Here is a 23,176-nt window from a genome sequence, read left to right on the forward strand (position 1 = left end):
CTTGGGGAGGTAGTGGGCTCTCCCACGCTGGAGGCATTCAAGACAAAGCTGGACAGCCATCTGTCAGGGATGCTCTGACTTGGATTCCTGCACTGAGCAGGGGGTTGGACTCTATGGTCTTGTAGGCCTCTTCCAACCCTACTATTCTATGATTCTATGGTCTTGGAGGTCATCTAGTCCAACACTCTGCACAATGCAGGATGTAACACTATCCCTGCAGTCTTTATCAAGTGTCTTGTACAGTACATACTTATTCTAAAACCAATCTTGACCTTAGCTCTCATGAATAAGTATTCAGAATAAACCCTCTAAGAAGTCAAAAATGCTTGAAAAAGCCTTTTGCTTCCTTTAAGTACGCTTACTTTGCTGCCCCCTGTATGTTGCACAGGTGCAAAAGGTGTCCCCCCCACCCCAAGGAAAAAAACTCTAGGAACAGGTTTTATGGTTCATCATAGAAGCCTTGTTCCTAGAGCTACCTAGGGAACAGTGCTTGAAGGATCCTTCAAGGATGCTCTAGGAACAAGGCTTCAGGAACCATAGAGCCTGTTCCTACAGCATTTTTTCCTGAAAATGTTCCATGTAACAAGAATGTGGGATGTCAGGATCTTTCAACAAGAGCGGATTAGTGGAGGGAGAGGGATTGGGAGCCAGAACTCCTGGGTGGTTTGAGAAAAGATCACCAGGATCAGTGCTGGTTTTATCTGTGCAAAGCATATGCCAAGCCTCCGAGGCGCTCTCGGGCAGGAGTTTTGAGTACAATGTGTGCATGCGGCCTCCAGCAAACACCTGGTGCAGCCCTCAGGATCGAAGGTGCGCCTCCAACATGTAAGGATGTGTAAATGTTTCTAGTCTAAGCTGTCTGATCACAAAGCATCCTGTCACTATGACCTCTGTACAACATATTTCATGGTATCCCCAATATAAATTATGGACATAGCCTCTCCAAAAATAGCTAGCATACCTAGCATGTTTGCATAGGCAACCACAAAGATTGCTTCTCTTAATTAGGCATTCATTAAAGCAAGTCTCAATGCAAAATTTAGGGAACCCAGCCACACAAAAAACGGGAGCCACATTTTTTGGCACCTTGACATGAGTTATCATCCACAGCTTCTCCCAAATCTGCCATGAACAGTGCTTGCTGGGAATAGGGTGGGGACGCCTTTCACTTCATGGCAAACTGCTGCAAAGTTCTCTTCCCCATTTCCAAGTGTCTCTTAAAGTACGAAGCAATGTTTCCTGAACAGGGATGACTCCTGTTTCCCGAGTTCAAAGAACTTGTGTGATTGGCATGATCACTTTGCTCATGATGAGCTTTTTGGGCAGCCAGAAGCATTTGAGATATTTTCATCACAGCTGAGGAGGTCCCAGCCTGGGATAGAGAGGCTTAACTGCTCTGGACTCTTTGCAAGCAGAAATTAATGCGACCTCTTTTCCCTGAGCTCAGACAAATTTCTTCTGGTCTTCATTTTGAAACAGAAACATACTGTGCACCTCATAAAGACATCCCAATCATTTTATTACCTTTGTTTTAAGAAATATCTTGCTTATTCAACAGGCTGATTTTCTGATCATGAAGCAAAAGCACAACTTTTTTCTTATAAATAGTATAAATTATTTTATTTACAGAAACTTGTTACAAAACAAATAGACTATATATTTATTTTCTTCTTTTAAATATCCAAAGTAATTTTTTTCTATCCCATGACATTTGTCCATGTACTATACAGCAGCCAACACAAAAGTTCAGCTCTGAGCAGATGCTCTTGAATATGTATACAAATTATCAAACTATTCACACATTTTACACAGGAGATTGCTTCCCCCCCCCCCCCCCAATGGAGCCAGGCTCAACTCCAAAAGCAAGAAGCTTCCATGGCCTACATTCTCATTGACATTATGTAGTGCTCATTAAAAAATAATAATAATAATCACCTTTCATAAAAAGTAGGATATTTTGCACAAAGCATTTAAAATAACTGGTTTTCTGCTGAAGCAGAACCATCTTTTCAAGTCCAATCCCCTTCACCATACAATTCCCCATTCCCCAAAAGACAGAACTAAAAGAATCCTTGGCAATAATAACTCTTGCCGGAAGACAACTTACCGGAAGATGATGTGATGAAACCACACTACAAGCACAAGCACCTCTCCCATCCAGTCCTCATTGGAATGAACAGGGAGCTGTGCTTTTGCAAAACTCCCATTCATTTCAGCAAGGTTTGTGTGCAGAGGTTGTCGGTAGCTTGTGTCAGTAGTTTGCAAAATTGCTTTGAGAGGTAACTTATTTTTTCCATAATACAAAATAATGTCAACATTCTGTTTTTTTTTTAAATCTAACTGATAACATTAGAACAGCTATTTGAATTTATTTGTTGAAAAGTAGCTCCAGAACCCTTGGCATTATTTACAAACTGGGGACTTGCTTCAGTCTGATCTTTTGCTTTATTCCCCTGCATCCTCTTTCCCTCATTAATGGAAAGTCATATGTAGGTGGGAAAAGCAAGCTCCAATTTTTTTTTCAACAGAACATTCAAGTCTTTAAAGGAGAAGCTGTCTAAAAAACAGTCCAAGCTTAAAATCTAGATATATAAATCAGGCACTTTCAGTTTTTCCATTAGTTTTAAACCATATAAAGACACACACAAATGTACACACATGTAGGCACACACATGTGCACATAACTCACAAATGCTAAAAAGAAAAAAAGAAGAAGCAGTGTGTCACAGCTAAATGTAGTCTTCTGGGACTCAGGCAACTGTAAGCAATGTTATGTATACCAGAGCAGGCCGACAATATGCAGCCAAGTGCCACTCAGCCTCCCCACTTGGAAGGGTGGCACCTGTGGGCCCAGGCCTGCACTGTCAGAGCCTTCATTTGTGTCCAGCAACTCCCAAGACTTTAAAAAGAGACACAGCTCTCCCCCTCCCCACTCCCAAAACAGAGGAATCCCTTAAGAACTGCAAACTAGGCATGTTAACTATTGGCTTGGCAGTGAACCACTTCAAATTATAAAAAAGGGTATTTGCTTTTCCCCCCCTTTTTAATTAATAAATACTAGATGATTTTCAATTGTACCAAAACTGGATAAGAAAAAAAGACCTGTGCAAAAATACATATTTAAATATGTACAATCAATTAACAAAATATGTCTTCTGAAATAGGGATACTTCAATATTTATAATAGAACAAGAAATTCCAAAATAAAGATACAAAAGTATGGGTTTCATTATTTTTGTATAATTCTTTGTTCATCATTGCAACATTTTAATTTTTTTTAGGTTAAGAAAACTGCAGGAGTCATAATGAGAAGCTGGAAAGACTATAAAAATTGTATCTCTTAAATTAATACCAAAATCTTTCTAAGAAATAACCCAGTCACTGCAAATCTTGCAAGATAAATTAAATTTGAAATTTCCTTAATTATTTACAATAAGAATGTTGTCAGACAATAAAAGCTTCAAAAACAATTACTCCATTCATTACTAAGCCCCCCAAATGGAATATTGTTTGTATAATAGTTAAGCAAGTCTACACTTTAAGGGCAGGCATAAATTAAGACATCCTCTGGTTCTATTGATGGCAAGTTTTAAAATTATAAGCCATAACAGACAGATACAGGACACAATTCCACACTGGAATATCTCTTACATAAGCCCCACTGGACACTGAGTGGGCTTTGCGCAAGAGCATGACTGTGTTTGTGGGACGCATCCCATTCCTTTCAACATGGCTTGTGATGTAGAAATTCACAGTAGGAATTGGGCCTGTAGTTGTAACTGATTTAAATTGAACACAGTGGTAAAATGCTGAACGTTTCACAGAGATCTGAATGTTTTTAAGGAGCCTGGGACTTGCTTTGATGCTTTTAGAGCAACATAATATTTATAAAACAAAGACGTTTTTGAGTACTTAAAGCCACTAAGGTTTAACTTATGAAAAATTTGTCAGCCTTCAAAGGTAAATCTATCAAAACCAAATTGCACTTGTGATTGAAAATATCCAACACATGGGATGGAGCCTGTGTCGATTTTCTCTCTGCAGAGCAGGTACATTACTTTGGTTGTCCCCTCCCACTTCCCAAATAAGCCAATTAAGAGGGTTTAAAAAAAAAACATTTTAGAGTATCCTCTATAAACTGAAGGGTTGTTTAAAACTCCCCCTCCCTTCAGTATGCAGTCATTTTTAATATTTGCATAATCATCACTGTCCAAAGTATTTTTCTTTTGCTTAAAACCAACACATGATCTTTTGTGAATTCAAGGCTTTAGAGTTGTCTGCATAGAGTCTTGTTGCTTCACTGCGTTTTGATAATTCAGTAGCAAATTTCATGTCAATTTGAAAACCTCAACAGGTAAAAACCAATCAACACCCTTCACCCTCCCCAGCAGCTGCTGCTGCTTGCGGCGGCTTTTGAATCCCTGATGTGCAATGCACCACCATAGGAGGGAGAGAGAAGCTGGGCTGTGTGAACTAGATAGGCTCAGATTGTCTAATCTCAGCAAGATCTGGTGCCCCTTTAAGGCAAAAGTCTACAGGCACATTTATTCCACTGAGAGCTTCTCCTGCACAAGCCCTGCGGAGGGTAGATTCAGAAAGTTTTCTTTCTCAATAAGCCTGTTCATACGAACAAAATAAGCCACCGTGGCTTATTTAATTTGTGTTGCATATTGGGCGCAATTTCCATAATCGCTGCCCAGCCTTGGCTTGTCATGCTGTCTGAACCTGGTCAGCCTGTCTTGTTGGAGGGGGAAATAACCCTCCAGTAGCCCATGGGTTATTGGAAGTTTGTTTCCCTCTCCAACAAGCTATGCCACCCAGGTTCAACAACACGACAAGCCACACCCAGGCAGTGATTATGGTCTGCGTGTGGCTCGCATGTGCCTCGCATGTGCTGCAATTTAAATAAGCCACCACTTATTTTGATTGTGCAAACCAGGTCAATGAGTGTTAACTTTTTGGCCATGTTATCAAGCAGTAGGAATGAAACTGAACTAGGTGATTTGATGGGGTTCCAAGGTGCAATGATTATACAGATGCCCCTTTGAGAAGCTGTTAAAATCTAGCATGCTGAAACCAAGTCCAGCTAGTGGTCACCCTCAGACAACCCAGCCTTAAGTGATGATTGTAAAAGTAAGTTCTCATTGGAAAAGAAATGGCTGCCTGAATCCACAATCCAACACACACTCCATTAAAATGGACAGGAAGTGCATTTTTATAGACTTGCAAAAGGAAAGCTCCCTGTGGATTATGTGCTATGGTTTGGGTTTATACTGTTTGTTTTTATTTCAAGATTCACTACTGCTACAAACAACCAGATCAAATGATAATATTAAAGCCCTTCTGAGGATTCTATTTTCCAAAAAATATATATTTTTTATCATGGAAATAAAATGACCATTTGGGACTGGATGACATGTTTTAAATACTCCCCCTTTGCTCACAGGATGGCAACTGAAGGGATACATTGAACACTGAGCTCAGGATTTGAACCGGCACTTAATGCAGTCAATAGAAAATCTGAATATGGACTTTAGAAAACAGGGTGATAATTTGGTTGCGTGAATAATTTGGTTGCATCAACCTACTAGAAAGTCTCTCAAGAAAAATAGCACTAAGAATTCAGTGCTTCAAATGCTTGCGATTCAGTTTTATAGGGCTGGATCATGTTTTTTCCCCAAAAGTTGGATGGTACAACCAACTTAGATTGGCATTTTCTGTTTTACCCACCCACCTCCCCAAAACAACAAAGGCTTATGGCATACAGTATAGGTCAAGAAATATATTCTTTGGGAATTGTTTTAGAGGTCATTCACCATTTTGAATGCGAGAGTTTTGCATCTGGGTTTTTGTGGGTTTATATATATTTTTAAAATCAAAGCAATTTTATTCAAAATTGAGCAGGCATAGCCCTCCCCCAAACAATGCCACTGTGCAACCTCTACTCATTTCAATGGGCTTTGTACAGGAACCCTACACAAGCTCCACTGCAATGAATGAAGGATATTAAGCAGCTGTTCTTGGTGGATAATGCCCATAAAATTGTTCTGTACCGTGTGATCTTCACTATTTAAAGAGGCTTTTTACTTTTTGCATGCTGGCCACAAACATATGTGTTTGTTTTGTTAGAACTCCTGACAGCTTCTTATCCCAAATTACTTGCACAACGCTGGGCAAAATGTAGACTTTTTTTCTAAATTGTGCTATCTTTGCATTCCAATCAAGGAACATTGCTATAAAACACTAAAGCCATATTCCCTTCTTGAGGGCATCTTTTTTATTGTGCCTAACACATTGTGCCCCCTTGTTCAGGGGTTTCCACTGGACAGTGCCAAAGTGGCCGTTAGTTATGCCTATGACACCATCAGAAGGAAAGAAAAACAAGTCCACAGTAATGTTCTTTCCCAAACATTGCTTTGCCCAACCAATCTAGATCAAATAGTGGCAAAAGGATGTACTCCTGTAAGTAATATCTCACAGGGATTTGTAGCAAGCAGTCCAGACCACTGGTAACACTGATAGGAACAATCCTGTGGCTGAACAGCAATCCAGTGTCCATTTCCAAGCTTCACTGCTACAGACATGGCTTCAGGGAAACTCCTTGATTGTGTGACAGTCCAGTAGATTTCCACACCTGAGGACTGTGGGAAGATGGGAGAACTCAAAAAGGCATCTTGGAGTCCAGAATTTCCAGATGGAGATTTTTTTCGCTTGTAGTGAAAACAATCCAGTTCTACCATGGTACTGTCAACTGTTAGGGACGAGCCTTTGGCTTTTAGACAAATGAGGAAAGAAAGGGGGGGGGGAGAAGGATAAATAAATAAATAAATAAGAAGTGGTTCAAGTGGTAAAGCTATACCAAATTATGCAGTTTGGGATACCAAAAACATGCTTTGGCAAAATCCAGCAAGTTACAGCCAAACATCTAGCGAACCTTTGAAATGTTTTTCCCATTTGATCATCACTAGATTTGTTAAGACTATTTTTGTACAGGGCTTTTTGTTGCAACAGCAGCCAGAAATAATCTACTTGACCCCCTTTTGTGAGCCAAAGGAAAATACAGTTGTCAAAAGGGTTGAAAATTACAGAATGGCTTCTTAACTTTTAATAAGCTTACAGATCAACAGAATATGAGTTCGTTCCACTGGCCAATCCTATCCCCTGGGCCAGAAGTTATCCTCCACTTACTTCACTGTGGATTACCAGTGTCAAACCCACAATCACTAACGTATTCACTCACTAGCGGGCAGACTGCTTCTGGTTGCTGAACTGATATTCTGCTTGGGAAATAATGAACTATGAGACCCAAGATGCCCAGTAGTAGTAACAACAACACCTTTCTTGGCTTGTGCAGCAGTTTCTAAAAGGTAATAAGATGACTCACTAATGACAAAGCTTAGAAGGGGGCAAGCAGACTTGAATCTCACTGAAATCCATGACATTAGCACAAAGTTATGCACCAGAGTTGATTTCAATAGCATAGTTAACCACTTCTAAACAGCTTGCAATTCAAAGCCCCATGGGATATCTGTTGCTGGTTGTGAGATGGAAAAATCCAAAAACACACAAGAATCTTTGCCTTTCTGTAGCTGACAAGAGGAAAGCTCTGCAGGATATGCAGATGATTCCTGGTGAACCGCACCACTTCCTAACGCAAGGAATCCATGCAATCCCTTGAACAATTCAAACAGTTCCAACAGATGGAATGGAATGATGGTTTTAAAACCAGTGAATTTATTAAATGTAACTGCATTCATTGTGAAAGAAACATTGATTAAAAAAAGTTTAAAGTAAACCACACATAAAATATATAACCAAGATATCAAGCATCTACTTTTCAGGCAAGACAAAGGGTATCTCCAATATACAAATACAAGTTGTGCCAAGAACAAGCATTTGTCACAGCTATTAAACTGCATATAAATTTGGCCCAAGTAAGATTTCATACCTGATGAAGGATAGAATTGTTCATCAGTCCTTGCGTCCCTGGGATTGCACCGGTATGTTTTGTGTGAATGTTGTTCACCGGCGGCAATTTGGCAACCTTGTTTGCTTTGCTGCTGCTGTTTATGCTGCTTGAACCAGGCGAGCACTTTCTTTTCTTTCCTATGAATTTATCTAGGGAAGGATGCGAATGCGAAAACCCGCTGTGCGAGTTTACAGTCAGTTCGCTAGACTGGTGAATGAACGGCCCCAACGAGAGAGTGGAATCGCCACTATTCACCATTACACTCATTCTTTTTATCGATTCTGCAGGGCTCCCAGTTGGAGGGCCCCTCCCTGATTGGTCATGTTTGAGGCTAACTGAGTTAGCTTTACTAGTCATGCAATTGAGGCCAACACTGTGGGGTGAAGACATCACAGGTGAGTGATATGAAGCCCCAGAGTTTCCAGAGTTAACCACACAGTTTTTCCTAAAGGACTCTGTGGAATGAGAAGAAGGTGCTGGCAGCGCGGAACTGTTTTTACGCTTCTTTCCTGAGCTGCCGCTACTGCTGTTGCTACTGGTACTGTTACAGTTGGCGCTGCTAGCGGAAGGTTCCTTAGGCTTAAAAGACTTGCTGGATTTTAATTTCTGAGGTTTGCTGGACAGAGGTGAAGGTACTGAGGAAAGCACTGGAGGTGTTGAAGGGGATGTAGACACTTGTCTTGATTGCATACTGCAGGCAGGTTCTGCTGCACCAAAACTAGCAGGGTTGGCATTTAGCGTAGTCCCATGGGATGGTACCGATTTACCACTAAGAGATAAACAGGAAGGAGACACGAGCACTGGCGAGGACATAGCTGTGGTGGGTAAAAGGAAACCTGTTGGGCTGGTGCCGAACTGTGGCACAGGTGTGGAATTTGTCCGGTGTGGAGCACGTACGGATGCAGTGTTGCTCGTTGCTGGAGGAATTTTCCTAGAGGGCAGAAAAACCAGGTAGCATGATTTGCAGATAATTCTATTTTGCCAACTTTAAAATGTGAGATTATTTTAATTGAAACAGACTGATAAGGTCTGCATTTACATACACACACACACCCTTTGTATGAAGCCCTATGCAAATGGGTATCATGAAGATAGGACCACCTGAGGAACCCACCTAGCTTAACTACAGTTTGTTTATTTATTTATTATGCTACTTACAACATTTGTATACTGCTCCATATCTAAACAGATTCCAGAACAGTGAACAACAAGACATAAAAGATAAAAAGTTAAAAGAATAAAACATTATATTAAAATTGTTCTTCTCAAAAACAGAGTACCAATAAAACCATGGCTGGTCAAGCAAGGAAGGCTTCCTGGAAAAGAGCTGTTTTCAGGAGGTGCCAAAAACAATATAGTGTTGACGCCTGCCTGACCTCCAGAGGCAGGGAATTTCATAGGAAGGGGGCCACGACACTGAAGGCTCTTCTCTGGGTAGACTCCAATCGAGCCATAGGTTTGCACTCTTCAGGGAGCCAACTTTCTTGCTAAAAAGTCCAAGTACTGAAGTTTGAGGAACGCGAAGTGTGTTCCATTCATGCTGGAGATCAAAGCCTATTCTGTTTGCTATGTGTTGTGTGCATGGCATGTTTCCTGGATTTAGAATAGAGATGGGGAAACCTCCAGCCTGCAGCCCTAATCTGGACCATAGAGGTTTCTCATCTAGCTCACAGAGACCTCCTTGGATGAGCGATGTGCATTGGAATCTCAGCTATTATATCCAATCACAGATGTGGGGGGGAGACCTGTTTGGCACTGGGAGGAGCTGCTCCTCCCAGCCCCGGCCAAGTCTGCTTGTGTGCCACATGCCACGCCCATGGGGTTGATGAGCATTGTGCACCTTCTCACACTGGGGAAGACGGAGAGCAGGCAAACTGGAGCTGGCCAAGGAGGTGGGTGGAGTGCTCCTCCAGCCACCACCTCAGTTGGGTCAGCTTCCCCCATGCTGAGCCTTCCTCCATAGGGGGAAACATGGCGTGGGTGAAGCAGCCCTGACTGAGGCAGCGGGTGGAGGTGCTGTTTCAGTCACGGCCACTTTGCTGTGCATGTGAGGCTGGTCCCTGGCCATAGTGCTGTGTGGAGCTCCAGCTGGTGCTTTGGATGGGATGAAGACTTGCACAATCATAATACCAGATGTGTACAGGAAATCATGGATCACTTCCATTAATTTAGAAACTGATAATAATGTTTAGACACCCTCCTTAATTAACTGCAGAAGAAAAAGGTATTTTGCTCCTTTATCTTTTGTGAAAACAAAAACACTTAATAATGAGGTATATTACAGTCTGTTCAGTTTCTACTCACTTCCACATCTGTGAGTTAAGATGCTTGTCCACCATGACATTAAGTGCACATCGGATATGGTTCCATCGTTTATCGAACACATAGTAACCTCTTCCAATTTGTCGACTACCAAATGTGCAAAACTGAAGGGAGGGGGAAATATTAATTTTAGCAATTTTCCGAACTGGAAAGATGGACATAACAGTTGCAATAAAAGATCACATGGAAAAAAGTCATAAGCATTCATTCCTGTGAATGTGTTACATATGTCTCTATACCAGTACAGCCTGCCTGCTGTCTGGAAATCTTATTTCCCATTAGAATACTAGTACTTAATGAAGGCTTTCAGATTCTTTCTCATCATATTGTTGGATCCTCAAAACAGCACAGTGTGTCTCACAATCATTTAATGCCTACTACAGCAACCATGACCAAACCCAGTACTCAGTATTCAGCAGCATTAGAAAACTGCTGCTAATTCACAAATGTGAAACATAAAACAGCCTCTCTCTAAGAAAGTGTAACTTCGAACATACAGCAGTTGGTTGAGGATGATGATCTGAATAAAGACAATCCAGTTTTTCAACAGGCTCTTCTTTTTCATCACATTCTCCCTCGTCACTGGATAACCGAGATGCTGGCTCAGCTGCGGGCAGGGGAGCATGTGGAGATTCATGGACTGATGAAGACTCACTAGGGGCATTCCCACTGTGTTGGGCCGGACAGCCTGGAGGCCTTCATGAAGGAGGAATAAGTGAATACATAAAATATTCAGGACAAAGTTATAACTTTGCTTAAAAATAGTATTAGATGCATTTTTATACATAAACATTTCATAGCAAACTTATAAACAAAGCAATTATTATACGAAGGTTGTATATCTGGCAAAATGAAACTCATAGGAAATGGCCCAGTGAGTTGGCAGACCAATCCAACAGCCAAGTCAGAAATAAGCAATAAGTATTTCCCTAATGGATTTTAGACAAGTAGTCTATCAAGGCAAATATATCATAAATAAGGGCAGAGCGGAGTATATAGAGAGAATCATCCTGTCTCACTCCTTTCTAACTTTTCTAGCAGTCAAAGGCATTAAGCACTGTGACGAACTGAGAACCAGCACTGAGATAGTAGTCTGAGTGACTGACTAGGACTGAGACACCCAGGTTCACATCCCCATCCAGCTATGAAGCTCAGTGGACGAACCTGGCCCAGTCGCTCACTCTCAGCCTAACCTGCCTGACCGGTGTGTGTGTGTGTAGTGGAAAGAGACCATGTATGTTGCCACGATCTCCTTGGAGGAAGTGTGTGTGTGTGTATGCTTACACGATGTGTTGATTTGTTTAAAAAATCCTAAGGGAGGTGAAATGCAAAAATGTACACGGTTCTCACCTCTTCTTGAGAGGCACATGGTCACTCCTGGTCCCCAATTCAGAACAGGCTACACAGAGTGGCATCTGGCATCCCCCCCCCCCCCACACAATTACTTGGCCTTTACATCCCTCAGCATGTGCTATAAATGTCTATAAACGTCTTCAAGCTTCGCAGTTGTAAAACAGGTCACAATGACCTGGGCTGCACCATTACCATGAAAACATCTAGGTGGTGTGATCATTCATCTTCATTAACTTGTTATTGTGCTAAATTTAATAAGCAGAACTGATTTCGGTCTATCAAGTGCTTGTGGTAGTGCAACAACTGAAGCATATTATACTATCATCAGTGTTGGGGAGACTGAAATCATGATGATAAAAGCTGTAAAGCACTTCGTTTGCTGAATGAAAATTCTAATTCAAATATCAGACTGCAGTATGGGCCAGTGCAGATAGTGAGGCTGAAAGTACCTTAAATGGGAGATGCATTGTTGCTTGACTGACAAAAATGGAGCAGGTGGACCAGATAAGCAAGTATGTGCCTGGCATGATGCAAAATGCCACTAATTTCTTGAGTTTGCTCATCAAAAGATTACCAGACACACCCAGTTGATGTTCAGATTCTACTTACCTTGGAAGACTGGGGGTGTGAGGTTTGGGTTTATTAGGTACTAAAGGCTTTGATTCTGTAGGAATAACTCCATGAGAATTTTGGTGCAGCTCCTGGGAAGTTCTTGAAGGTGAGGGATGTGGTTCCCTGAGAGGGGGCATCTGCTGATGATGATCCAAATGGCGGAGTAATTCTTTTTCCCTGGTTTTGCTTTTGTGCTCAGCTAGTAATAAATCAAAACGCTTCCTCCGACCCTGTACAGCTCTCCGTTGAGTTAGGGAATGTGTCTGCAAATTAAAAGACAATACATCACTCCAGGTTGCAGAGGACTTGTGGAAATTAATCATGCAATATATATCAAACAAGCCCTCATAGAAAATTATAATTATCCAGACAATCTACTAATGAGGAATTTTCTCAAAGCCCAGAGTGTATCCTTTTTTGCTTTTAAGAAAACAAAACACATGAGATATAATTATTTATTTGGTGTTGTGGATTAGGAACAAAAGAGCAGCAGAGAGAGAGAGAGAGAGAGAGTCCTCCATAGTGTAACCAAATCTGTATTTCCCACTTAGTGAAGGCTTCAATGTCTTATGAGAAGATCCAGGCATGTAGCTTCATAGGGTACTATCAATTTATAAAGTCCTCTAGATCACACTGAGGTTAGTAGTCAGTGCTAAAGGAGGTAGCGTTAGGAGAACAGATGGTGGTAGGGAGATCTGGCCAGGAGGAGTCTCTGTCTAATCCTCAGAGGCCAGGTTTGGAGTGAAGGAAGAATACGAGGGATATGGAGAGGCAAAAAAAAGGGGGGAAGAAAGAAGATTTCATTTCACTGCTCCACGACAGATTACCAGGTCTCAATTTACATAAATACATGAACTGGCCTGTAGTGACACATGACACATGCTAAACTCCTAAAGATACCTGCCAATTGCATATTCTATGTTTGCATCTGACATAAAGATATTAAAAGTGGGCATTAAACTCAATTTATCACAACAGAGCTTCTCATCTCATAAATCAAATTCAGTATATATGGTACTAATTATATGTAGTACAAGACTGTTCAAGCATTAACATATGATCATGTACCCAATTCCTGCAGTGTTTATGAAATTTTTAAATATAGAACTTGACCAATGTAAATATTGAAATGGCACTGTTCATTAATCATCATTTATACCCCCTTAGACACAGAGATGTCATTTGCTAATTATATTATATTAGCTGGTACTCCCTCTGCTGAAAATACAGCAGTTATGCACAATGAAAGAGAGTAGATTGCAAACAATTATTCTGCACTGAATTGCTATAAATACCCTATGTTACACTGGTATATGCCCAAAGTACTCAATTCAATTCCAGTCACAGGTTCAAAGTTGCAAATTATCTAAGATAATAAGAAAAGAAAGGATGGATGCAACCTGGTAAGGGGATTGTGGAAATGCCAAGAATAAATTTCTCAAATTTATTTTTGGACTGGGATTGCTTAAGATGGTTATAATTTCATATGTTTTATTTTATAATAGAAATCCCAGTATCTGAATTTTCTTATCAGAATTTCCTGTGGATTTGTCAAAAAAGCCTAATGTAAGCAGAACTATTTTGCCAAATCTTTTGGGTGCCCCCAATCTTTTAAAAAGGAAAAAATTGTGATGGGTAAGGGAGAGAGCTTGTTGGGTTGTATCTGGAATCCTGGAATTCTGATAAGCATCCCTATAGAAATGCCTGTATTGTTTGAATACATTCTGATGAAAACTTTGAAGTGCCTTGCCCATTACAGTCTGGACCTGACCTCTTTACTAGCAGAGTTTTCTAAGTTGCTTTTGTGAGTTGAGTTTCCTAAATTACTCTTGACTTTTCTGTCCTGATATTCAGAAAACTTAACACATTAGGAAGGCATCCTACCTTGCATGTCAAAGACCGAGTACAGGGTTTCTTAGTTTCTATGTCAATGACGCCACAGTAGATATCAGGATCAAATTCTCTCTCTGTTAAATGAAAAAAAAAACCCTTATTATAATATATGGTCTGTTCAGAAGCCTAATTTATTCACTTCAATGCATAACTAAACCCAAGATCGTGTTCATATTTCAGATTTGGAAGTGTGCAACATATTACTGCCTTCAGATTTTTTTTTTAGCCTAGGCCTGTTGTAGAACCTATGAGACAGAAATCACATGGAAAGTCTCAATCGGCATACATTAGAGGTGGGCAACTTGTGGCCCTCCAGATGTTTTAGGCAACAACTCCCATTATCTCTCATCACTGGATATGCTGGCGAGGCCAAAACATCTGGAGGGTCACAAGTTGCCTACCCCCACTTTAAAGAATGTATGCCGAGGTGGATAACTTGTGGTGCTCCAGATGTTTTTGCCTACAACTCCCATCAGCCCTAGCCAGCATATCCAATAGTGATGGATGATGGGAGTTGTAGGCCAAAATATCTGGAGGGCCGAAAATGATTTCATACCAATGGATTCAGGATTTTAAAAAATGAATTATAATTCAAATCAGTAGTATTTTTCTAAAGGAAACAGTGAAAGTCTTCACCATTAACCAGCACTTAAGTACTTTTAATTTATGCCACATCATTATGACTAAAGGATCCCAGCTAATAACAGATTATAATATTTAGCATTTATATAGCATTCCTAGTATTTGTGGTCCTTCTCATACATTATCTCAGTAATTTCAAACATGCAATTTTACCTTAATTTTTCAAAATATATTATAAAAATGTCATTGGCATTTTTATTATTATTAGCGTTCTACATAAACACAAATTCTAAAAATTACCTGACAATCTTTTGTGTAAAAATTTCCTATTATTTGTACTCTCGTCTTGTTTCTTTTCCAAATATGGAGGCACAGAAAGAAGACCTTTACCATTCAGTATCTGTCCAGGGGAAGGCAAGGGTGGCTTTGGTATTGAGGGATTAAGGCCAGTCTTTATTGAGGAGCTCACAGTAGTAGAACAGGTTGGACCAACAGCAGGTTTCAATAATGCACCATCTATCTTTGGATGTATTTTTTCCACTTTGACAGATGGAGTCATGCTGTGAGAAGGAAATATAAGGGAAAACCATACATAATAGCCAAACAGTAATGGCATTCTAGACTCTATTTTATAGTGAACCTACATTTAATCCCAAATGACCTGTCCATTTCATCGAACAAAATCATTTACATTTGTCTCTATTCTAGACACCCTAGGTGTGTGGGGTACTGGGGCATTTTACTAAATAGTACACTATGACCATACATCATAGTTCCCTCATACAGGGTTCAATTAGTTCAAAATATTCTGTGATCTTCAATTCAAAACCGAAGCCTAAATAACAGGTTTTGACTTGCTTATCTCTCTTTTATAAAATGTATATACTGTATTTGATCAGGTTTAGATCAAATACAATATATAATACATCAGGTTTAGATCAGGTTTGTACCTTTCCAAAGTACACAATACATCAGGTTTAGCTGTTCACCTTTACTCTACCTCCTGAAAAGCATTCGGCATTAAAGAAATATTAACATAAATGCTACATCTCTCCATGATTTCTACTACATACAATACACATATTCATGGGTTGCTCTTCTATTCTATAATCTTCAGCCTTTTAGACGCAGTCCCCACTTAAAATCCCAATTTCCAACTTATGACAAACTTTACAGTTTTTTGCCATATAAACACATTTTCTTCTCTCTCTCTGGATTGGTTTTTCTCCTTCTCTTTATCATTCCTCCCCTCTTCAAAAAGGAAAACAAAAATGTGTGGTGGTAATGTTGCTGATGTGGCATCTCTCACATTGAGTTGCACCCAGCAGCTGAAAGACCACTGTCCTACACTACTGCAGACCTACATTTTGGGGAGCATCCTGTGGGCTCACAAACTCTCCCCCCTTTCTCTTATTATGTACCCTGTGAATTCACTTTCTTTCCTTTCTCAGCATAAACCATGGTGCAGTGCTCCATATCTGTACTAAGTTTAATGTTAACCATTGTTACTTTTAATCATGATTTGCAAACCAACGTTCATCCCCTGGTTTAATCTAACCATTGTTAGCATTAACTCCAATGTGTATGTACGTACCACTATACTACTGATATTGATGAGAAAAGGAATGGGGTGTGGCCACAGGGGAGAGACTCACATTATATCTGCTCCGGATCCTAGTCAATTTCTGGGAAATAGTCATAGACCAAAACAAAATACCACTTTCAGAAACAGACACAAATTTAAAGAGATAATGTTTGTGGCAGTGCTAAACTTTTAGGTTTTTTTTAAAGGGGTATACTCACATTTTGTCATGGGGACCTTTGCTATGTACCAGATGCATTGGCCTATTGTTTCCACTGATTGGCAGCTTGTCTTTGGGTGATTTCAACAACTTGGAACTGGATGACGATGATGCACTAGTTCCCCCACCACTGGATGAGCGACTGCTCCCTCCGCTGCTACCTTTGCTTTTTGAAGACAGAGATGAAAAGAGGGAGAATACTGAAGAAGAAGGAGGGGTTAAAGGTGGCTTGCCGGAGGAGCTGTGTCTTCTTTCTGGAAGGAGAAAACAGGTGTGTGTTAGTGACTACTGAGAACACGGAAATAGTTTCCATCAAGCAAGCTGAAACTTCTCTGGCTGCACTGCACACAGGGAAAAACTTCTCCTTCACAAAACTTTGGCTTCTTGATCGATTGCTGCCATATGTTTGCTTTCTGCACTGGCTTTGCTGTTTTTATGTGTTGCTGCTGTATTACTGTTTGTTTTGTTGTTTACTGCTTGGTTATTATTGGTATTGTTTTAACTTTGTACACTGCTGTGACAATGTTACATAAAAGACCTCTGCCCACACTAGCCCATAGCGGTGCAAGTGCTGTCTTTATCGGACGTGCACCGTGTAAGCGTACGTACAGTGGAGAAGGCTTCCTCTGTTTTGGAATTACCTCCCTAAAGAGGTATGCTTAGCACATAATTTACAATCTTTTGGGCCCCAGGTTAAGAAATATCTTTTTACCCAGGCATTTTAATTTATATAACCTCTCAGTCCGTCTTTATAACTGAAACCATAATAGATTATTTTATTGATGTTTTCTATTATGTGTGTTGCATAGGAATGCTATTGTACTGCATTCGGTGTTTAAATAATTTATTTATTATGTTGTACACAGCCCAGGAATCGTAGATGATGAAGAAGTGGAATAGTAGTTGTTGTTGTTGTTGTTTTAAATAAACAAATCAATACATACATAAACAAATAGCAGTATGTATTAAAACAACATTGGTTTGTGAGTTGCCTCACAACTGTGATCACACAAATCTCTGTGTGCTTCCATCTCTTTGTTGTAGCATCTCATCCTCCCACAAGCTAAATCATCTCGCCCACAAGCTATCATTTGGGAATGGAAAGAAGAAAAACCTATTTGTTGGAAACTAGAGTGGTGTGACATAAAAGAATCGAAGTGGTGAGCCTGGAAGCCCCTGCTTCAATTCAGCCAAAAATCCAATAGGTGGCTTTAGGCAACCCACTCTTGGGCTCAGTCCCTGCTCCTATACACCCCAATCTGAAATATGGGTATAATACTGACCTACTTTGTTGGAAAGTCTACTGAGAAAACTTACAAAGCACTCCGACTGCAATTACAATTTTAATTAAAATATTTATGTTCTACCCTTCAATTAAAAAAGGGCAGGTCACAACATCAATAAAATACAAAAACAATGAAATAATATAAAAAACCAATAAAAAGCAGGCTAGGAAAGATAAAAATATTAATCAGTGATTAAAAAACTGGAAGGTCTAAAAAAGTTCCACAAGCAGGGCTTTCACAGCCAAGAAGACATCTCTCCAGTCACTACTCACTTCACCCCAGCTTGCAGGGGTACCCAAAGGACACCTATCTCAGTGCTCAAGCAGGTTGTGTTGGAGACTCCGGTACCTCAGTCACAAACCATAAAAGGATTTAAAGGTAAGCCCTGGGACTCTGAATTATGCTTGGAATTGGACCGGAAGCCAGGAGCATATTAAGTAGGGAGATGTCTTTCTAACAAGCAGTCCCAGTTCTTAGCCTAGCATTTTGAGCTATCCAGTTACTGGGTAGTCTTCAGAAGTACAATGAATTTGCGGGACAACTGAGGATGGTTCACAGGAGTCCATAAATCCACTTGCCATTGTTGCCATGGTAAATGTTTCACTGCCCTCTGGTGGCCGTTACAAGTCCCAGCCTACTTCCCAACTTTGGATCTGGGGAGAGGATGGGGATCATCCCTGCAATTGTGCTGTGTTTTAAGGGTACTTGGGACATCATCATCCTCATCATTATTATTATTAGCATTTTTATCCCGCCCTTCAGCCAAAAAGGCTCCCACAGCAGCTTACAAAGATAAGTATCTTGGAAGCACAGCATAACTGTGGGGATGATTCCTGCCCCACAAGCTGAAAATGAGGGTTGGGACTTGTTTGCACAGTAAAACTGCAGGAATGACCCTCCTCTTCTCCAGCTGCAAACTTGGAGTGAAGGAGGAAAGTGGGAAATGTCTCTGACCTCACACTATTTGGAGGTGTACCATAAGGTCAGGGTCAAGACACCACTGCAGGGGGAGAGGTAGGGTTCTCGCAACCACAATTTTTGGGGTGACTACTACAGCCAGGTAAAGATTTGAGGATGCCTGCTGCAGACATGCACATATGCATGTTATATGTGTGTGTTTGTGTGTGTAATTTGATTTATCTGCTGTAAGTTGACTGGCAGCTGAATATTTGAACTAAATCCCCTGAGAAAAGCATACTTTTGAAGGCAATATAACAATTTCATTTAGGGCAATTCACACATACAAGTAATTGCTTGACATTGCAGCCATTAAGTGGTAAACGTGCTTTGGAGAATCAGTCCTAGGACTGATCAGTGGAACTTAAATCACAGTCATTAGTTTCGAACCAGTGATCAAAACTCAGCATTATGTCTTTAGGGAACATGCTATAGCCACAAGGTTTGCCTCCTTCTCTGCAACTGCAGGAGCTAGAAACTGTTATTTTCAATTTTATCAGTTGTGGCCTTTATAAAATGTGAAATATTATGAAATGAGATCTAGGAATATGACTACAAATGCAAAGTGTTATTGTGACACACGGAAACTAGGCTTTGTAGCCCACCACTGAGGATTAACTAAGTATATTTGGCTAGTCTATGATTTCCTAGAACTGACGATAGTAGCACAAATACCCACCCCCACCCTTTAAAATATATTTTGCAGTGACCATTTCCACCATTACCCTGGGCATATTTTATGGAAAGTTGGTGCATACACGTACTAAAATAAATACCTAACGCTTAGATTGAAAATACACTTAAGTCCTCTATTTAGGTTTTGTAATTATTCTATAAGCAACACTCCTCGTCTCCTTTCCCTACAAAAATAACTTCAGCAGACCAGTTACAGCAGAATTGTCCAACAAGAAAATGACACCACCCATTCAACAAAGTTGTCAAAAAGATTAAACAGGACTTTGCTTTGAACCGTGAAGGCTATGTATATTCCATTATAAAGCCACCTGAGAGGCTATGCTTTGACAAATCCACTCACCATGCTCGCAGTGGTGAATGTAGTTCCACCCTCTGGCAAATGTGAGCAGCAGATAGCTCTGCAGGGGCAGCCCAAGAAACCCCTCCCCCTGCTGGCCTTTCTTATTCCAGAGCAGGAAAGGTTGGGTGCCTCTGCTTGGAGGCCTCAGGAAATCAAGGGGGCTACACACCTTTGCATGCGTTGGGCAACACCAGCAAAAGTAGACCCCTGGAAATGGTCTAAGTTAAGGTGAGTGGGTTTTTTGGCACTCTGTCATTAAAGCCTGAAAATTCTGTTCATCGAAAAAACAAGGCATTGGTAGGAAAACCTATCTTGTGAAAACTATAAAGATTGGCTGAGTTATTGCAATTTAAAAGGGTTTCTTTAACGTATACCCTTTACAGTGCTTGCATCCCCTTTTCTTTCTTTCTTTCTTTCTCCCCCCCCCCCAAAAATATTTTAGATATGAAGAGGATTAGGGATGAAAACCAAGGGAAAGTATGGGTACGTGGAGGCTAAGCTGCAAACTGCAACAGTATGTGAGACTACAGAACATATTAACTGCTTAAATGGCACAGACGTTAAGGTCAGATGCTTTAATATGTAATTTCCCCTGCCTTTTGTCACATGAGTAAATTTGTAAACACCATAACACTTCTTTCTCTTAAACTTAAGGTTTTTTGATTCTAGAATTGCAACTAGAGGCTATTCTATTCAGGGTGAAACTGGAGAAACTATATTTTTACAGTTACCTTAGTTTAACAAACATTTAACTCACTTTAATCCTGTTACAAAACAAGTTACTGGTGAGTAAGAAGTCTGACTAGATATTGTTGTAAAGTATATACTCCTACTGTTTAACTGTTCATTCACAAGAACATTCCTAGAATAAAGTCCTCTCTTTCCATTTCTACGCACTACAAAGAAGGTTACTCTATTTAGGGTGCAACCCTACGCACTGCTAGACAGAAAGAAGTCCTACAACTCCTAGCATGCCATAGCCAGCTATGCTGCCTGGAAGATGCTGGGAATTGTAGGACTTTTTTCTGTCTCGCAATGCATAGGACTGCGGTTTTAATAAGCAAACTGGTACTAGTTTATAGAGAGTCTATGTTCCCAGAAGACTTGCAAATAATCACAAGAAAAATAGTGTTATTAGAAGAACTCTGGGGTAGCCCTGCATAAATTTCACTGAAGCTGACCCTAACACTCTTTATTGTTTTAACCCTCCATAAAATGTGTGAACAGCAAGGAACCCTTTGCTTGGAATAATCCCTTCAGATATACCTAATCTTTTTCAGATAAAAAACCTGCATGATTATTTTTAATGCCACACCTGAACCAAGGCTGGGCACTAGGTAGCCCCATGTGGCACCTTTGTGAAGTTCTCAGGTTTTATTAATAGTTTATCAACATCAGTTTTCTTACTGATGTCTCCATCTTGGTATGAGGTTACAGTGCTGTCAATTTTTTTTTCAACCTTTAGGTTTCAGATACAGGAAGGCAAACCAGGAGTCCAAATGCATGCTTTCTACTCTCATTAATAATAAACTAAATTCCCAAGTTTATATATTAGAGATTAAATATCCCTAATTAAATATCTCACACTGAAAGCCAGTGTGGGATAATGGTTACAGTGTTGGACTGAGACACGGGAGATCCAGGTTCTAGTCCCCAGTCAGCCATGAAGCTCACTGGGTGACTTTGGGCCAGTCATGGACTCTCAGCCTAACCTACCTCACAGGATTTTGTGAGGATAAAATGGAGAGGATAGCAACTATGTAAGCTACCTTGGGTTTCTCACAAGAGGAAAAAAGGCAAGATATAAATGAAATAAATACTGGACTCTTAGATGTTAGCAAGAGGCCATTACACTTCCCAATATGGCAGAACTTCTTCCTGAAAATGTAGTATTGCACAAAGCACAAAATGGAGCGTGTTGAGAAACAGCAAAACCAGCATTCAGAATCTAATAATTTGGAATTCCATCCGACTTTGGGGAACAGATTTAAATATTTCTGCTTGGTGTTAACAACCACTATATAAAACCCACGTCTCCTTCCAGCCATCTAGTCCAGCAGTACCTTCTCTGACTGGCAGCACTTGCCTACGGTGGTCACAGGCAGAGTGTTTTTCCAGCCTTGCTACTCGAGATCTGAGGAACTGAACTTGGAGACTTACAGGCGAGCTCTGGCCAGACTTTTAACCAATCCATAAATTAACTACTCTTTCGAAAGTATAATTGTTACTTTGGTGTCTGCGTTAGAAATTAGACTGATGACAACAAAAATAACTACAAGTAGAGCACACCCATATTCAAGTTTGATGGTATTGCTTTTTCCATATAGACTGGATTGCATGCTGGTACTCAGTGGTGCACTAACTGCCCAGCTATGCCCCAGGATTCCCATTTCATTCCAAGGATAAAATAATCCCTGAGGCTTGCTTATTTGCATATGCAAATCATTTTGATACTGGAAAGCACTGTGTAACAATATGGTTGCTCCCCCCCCTGCCCAAAACAGCTAGACAAAAAAAACAATAATTCAAGCTTATTAATAATTTTTAGGCTAGCATTCAGCTAATTCATTCCATTCTTCCTCATGCAGCTTTGAGGCATTTAACTCCCTACATCCCAATTAACTAATTGGCACAGACCCTCCCAGCCAATCATCAAATTAAGGAAGGCCCTGAGATCTCAAAACTGCATATGTAAACTAAAAAATAAACCATAAGGTTCTGTTATAATCCTATATTCTAAGTGTCTCCATGGTGAGAAATTTCAAGACCTCTGGGCAAAAGTTGCTGTAGAACCAATAAGCCTCTGCAATGATTTAATGTCCAAGTTTTCCTCTTAGTAATATAGGCATAAATACTTAAGGCAAGGAAAAGTATGATCCTTTAATAAGTGTTTTGACAGTCTCCAATACATATCCAATAAAATCCAAACAAAAATTATTATAATTAGCATTCTATTATTTCTTGAAGTGACTGCTTTTGAACTCAAAAAGGTTTGCACTTCCCCACTTAAATAAATCTTCCCCCATATCCAACACAGGTCATTTAGCCTATTTACAAAACTACGTGCTGTGCAAGTGTATTTGCATTTTATAGCCTAGTAAATTCTGTGCTTCTAAATAGGACAAAGTGCTAAGTGCCAAGTGTCTTTTTATAACAATGGCAAGAATCCCGGACTGGATTTGCTAAGTTGCTATTTGGAGGTCTTAAAAGTTCAGCGATGCTTTATGATGTAGCTAGAGCCAATATTAGTCATGACAGAATCCTTATATGAAGCAAAGAAAATTGCTGGATATTTCCACCTTCTTAACTACTCTACACTTGGCAAATCCTAAATCCCAATACTTGTCACAGTTAAAAATAGTAT

General features: G+C 40.2%; 1 protein-coding gene across 7 annotated transcripts in view; it reads right to left on the reverse strand.

Annotated features, from left to right (window-relative positions):
- Positions 1-1,500: 1,500 nt before the first annotated feature.
- ATXN7 (ataxin 7) overlaps positions 1,501-23,176 on the reverse strand; it is a 151,847-nt gene continuing 130,171 nt past the window's right edge. For 6 of the 7 annotated variants that reach the window (XM_084840475.1, XM_084840471.1, XM_084840470.1 and 3 more), the window contains 8 exons: positions 16,535-16,787; positions 15,032-15,291; positions 14,141-14,223; positions 12,254-12,519; positions 10,789-10,987; positions 10,274-10,395; positions 7,949-8,900; positions 1,501-6,772 (listed from right to left, as the gene is read on the reverse strand). In XM_084840475.1, coding sequence (XP_084696601.1) covers positions 6,755-6,772; positions 7,949-8,900; positions 10,274-10,395; positions 10,789-10,987; positions 12,254-12,519; positions 14,141-14,223; positions 15,032-15,291; positions 16,535-16,787 — 2,153 coding nt within the window. In that variant the 3' untranslated portion in view covers positions 1,501-6,754. Of the gene's footprint in view, positions 6,773-7,856; positions 8,901-10,273; positions 10,396-10,788; positions 10,988-12,253; positions 12,520-14,140; positions 14,224-15,031; positions 15,292-16,534; positions 16,788-23,176 lie in introns of those variants that run through there. The other variant, XM_084840474.1, reaches the window with a different exon arrangement.

This window comes from Heloderma suspectum, chromosome 2, assembly GCF_057233095.1.
Source record: "Heloderma suspectum isolate Gila_16-S chromosome 2, 16-S_ref, whole genome shotgun sequence".
Taxonomy (NCBI): Eukaryota; Metazoa; Chordata; class Lepidosauria; order Squamata; family Helodermatidae; genus Heloderma; species Heloderma suspectum.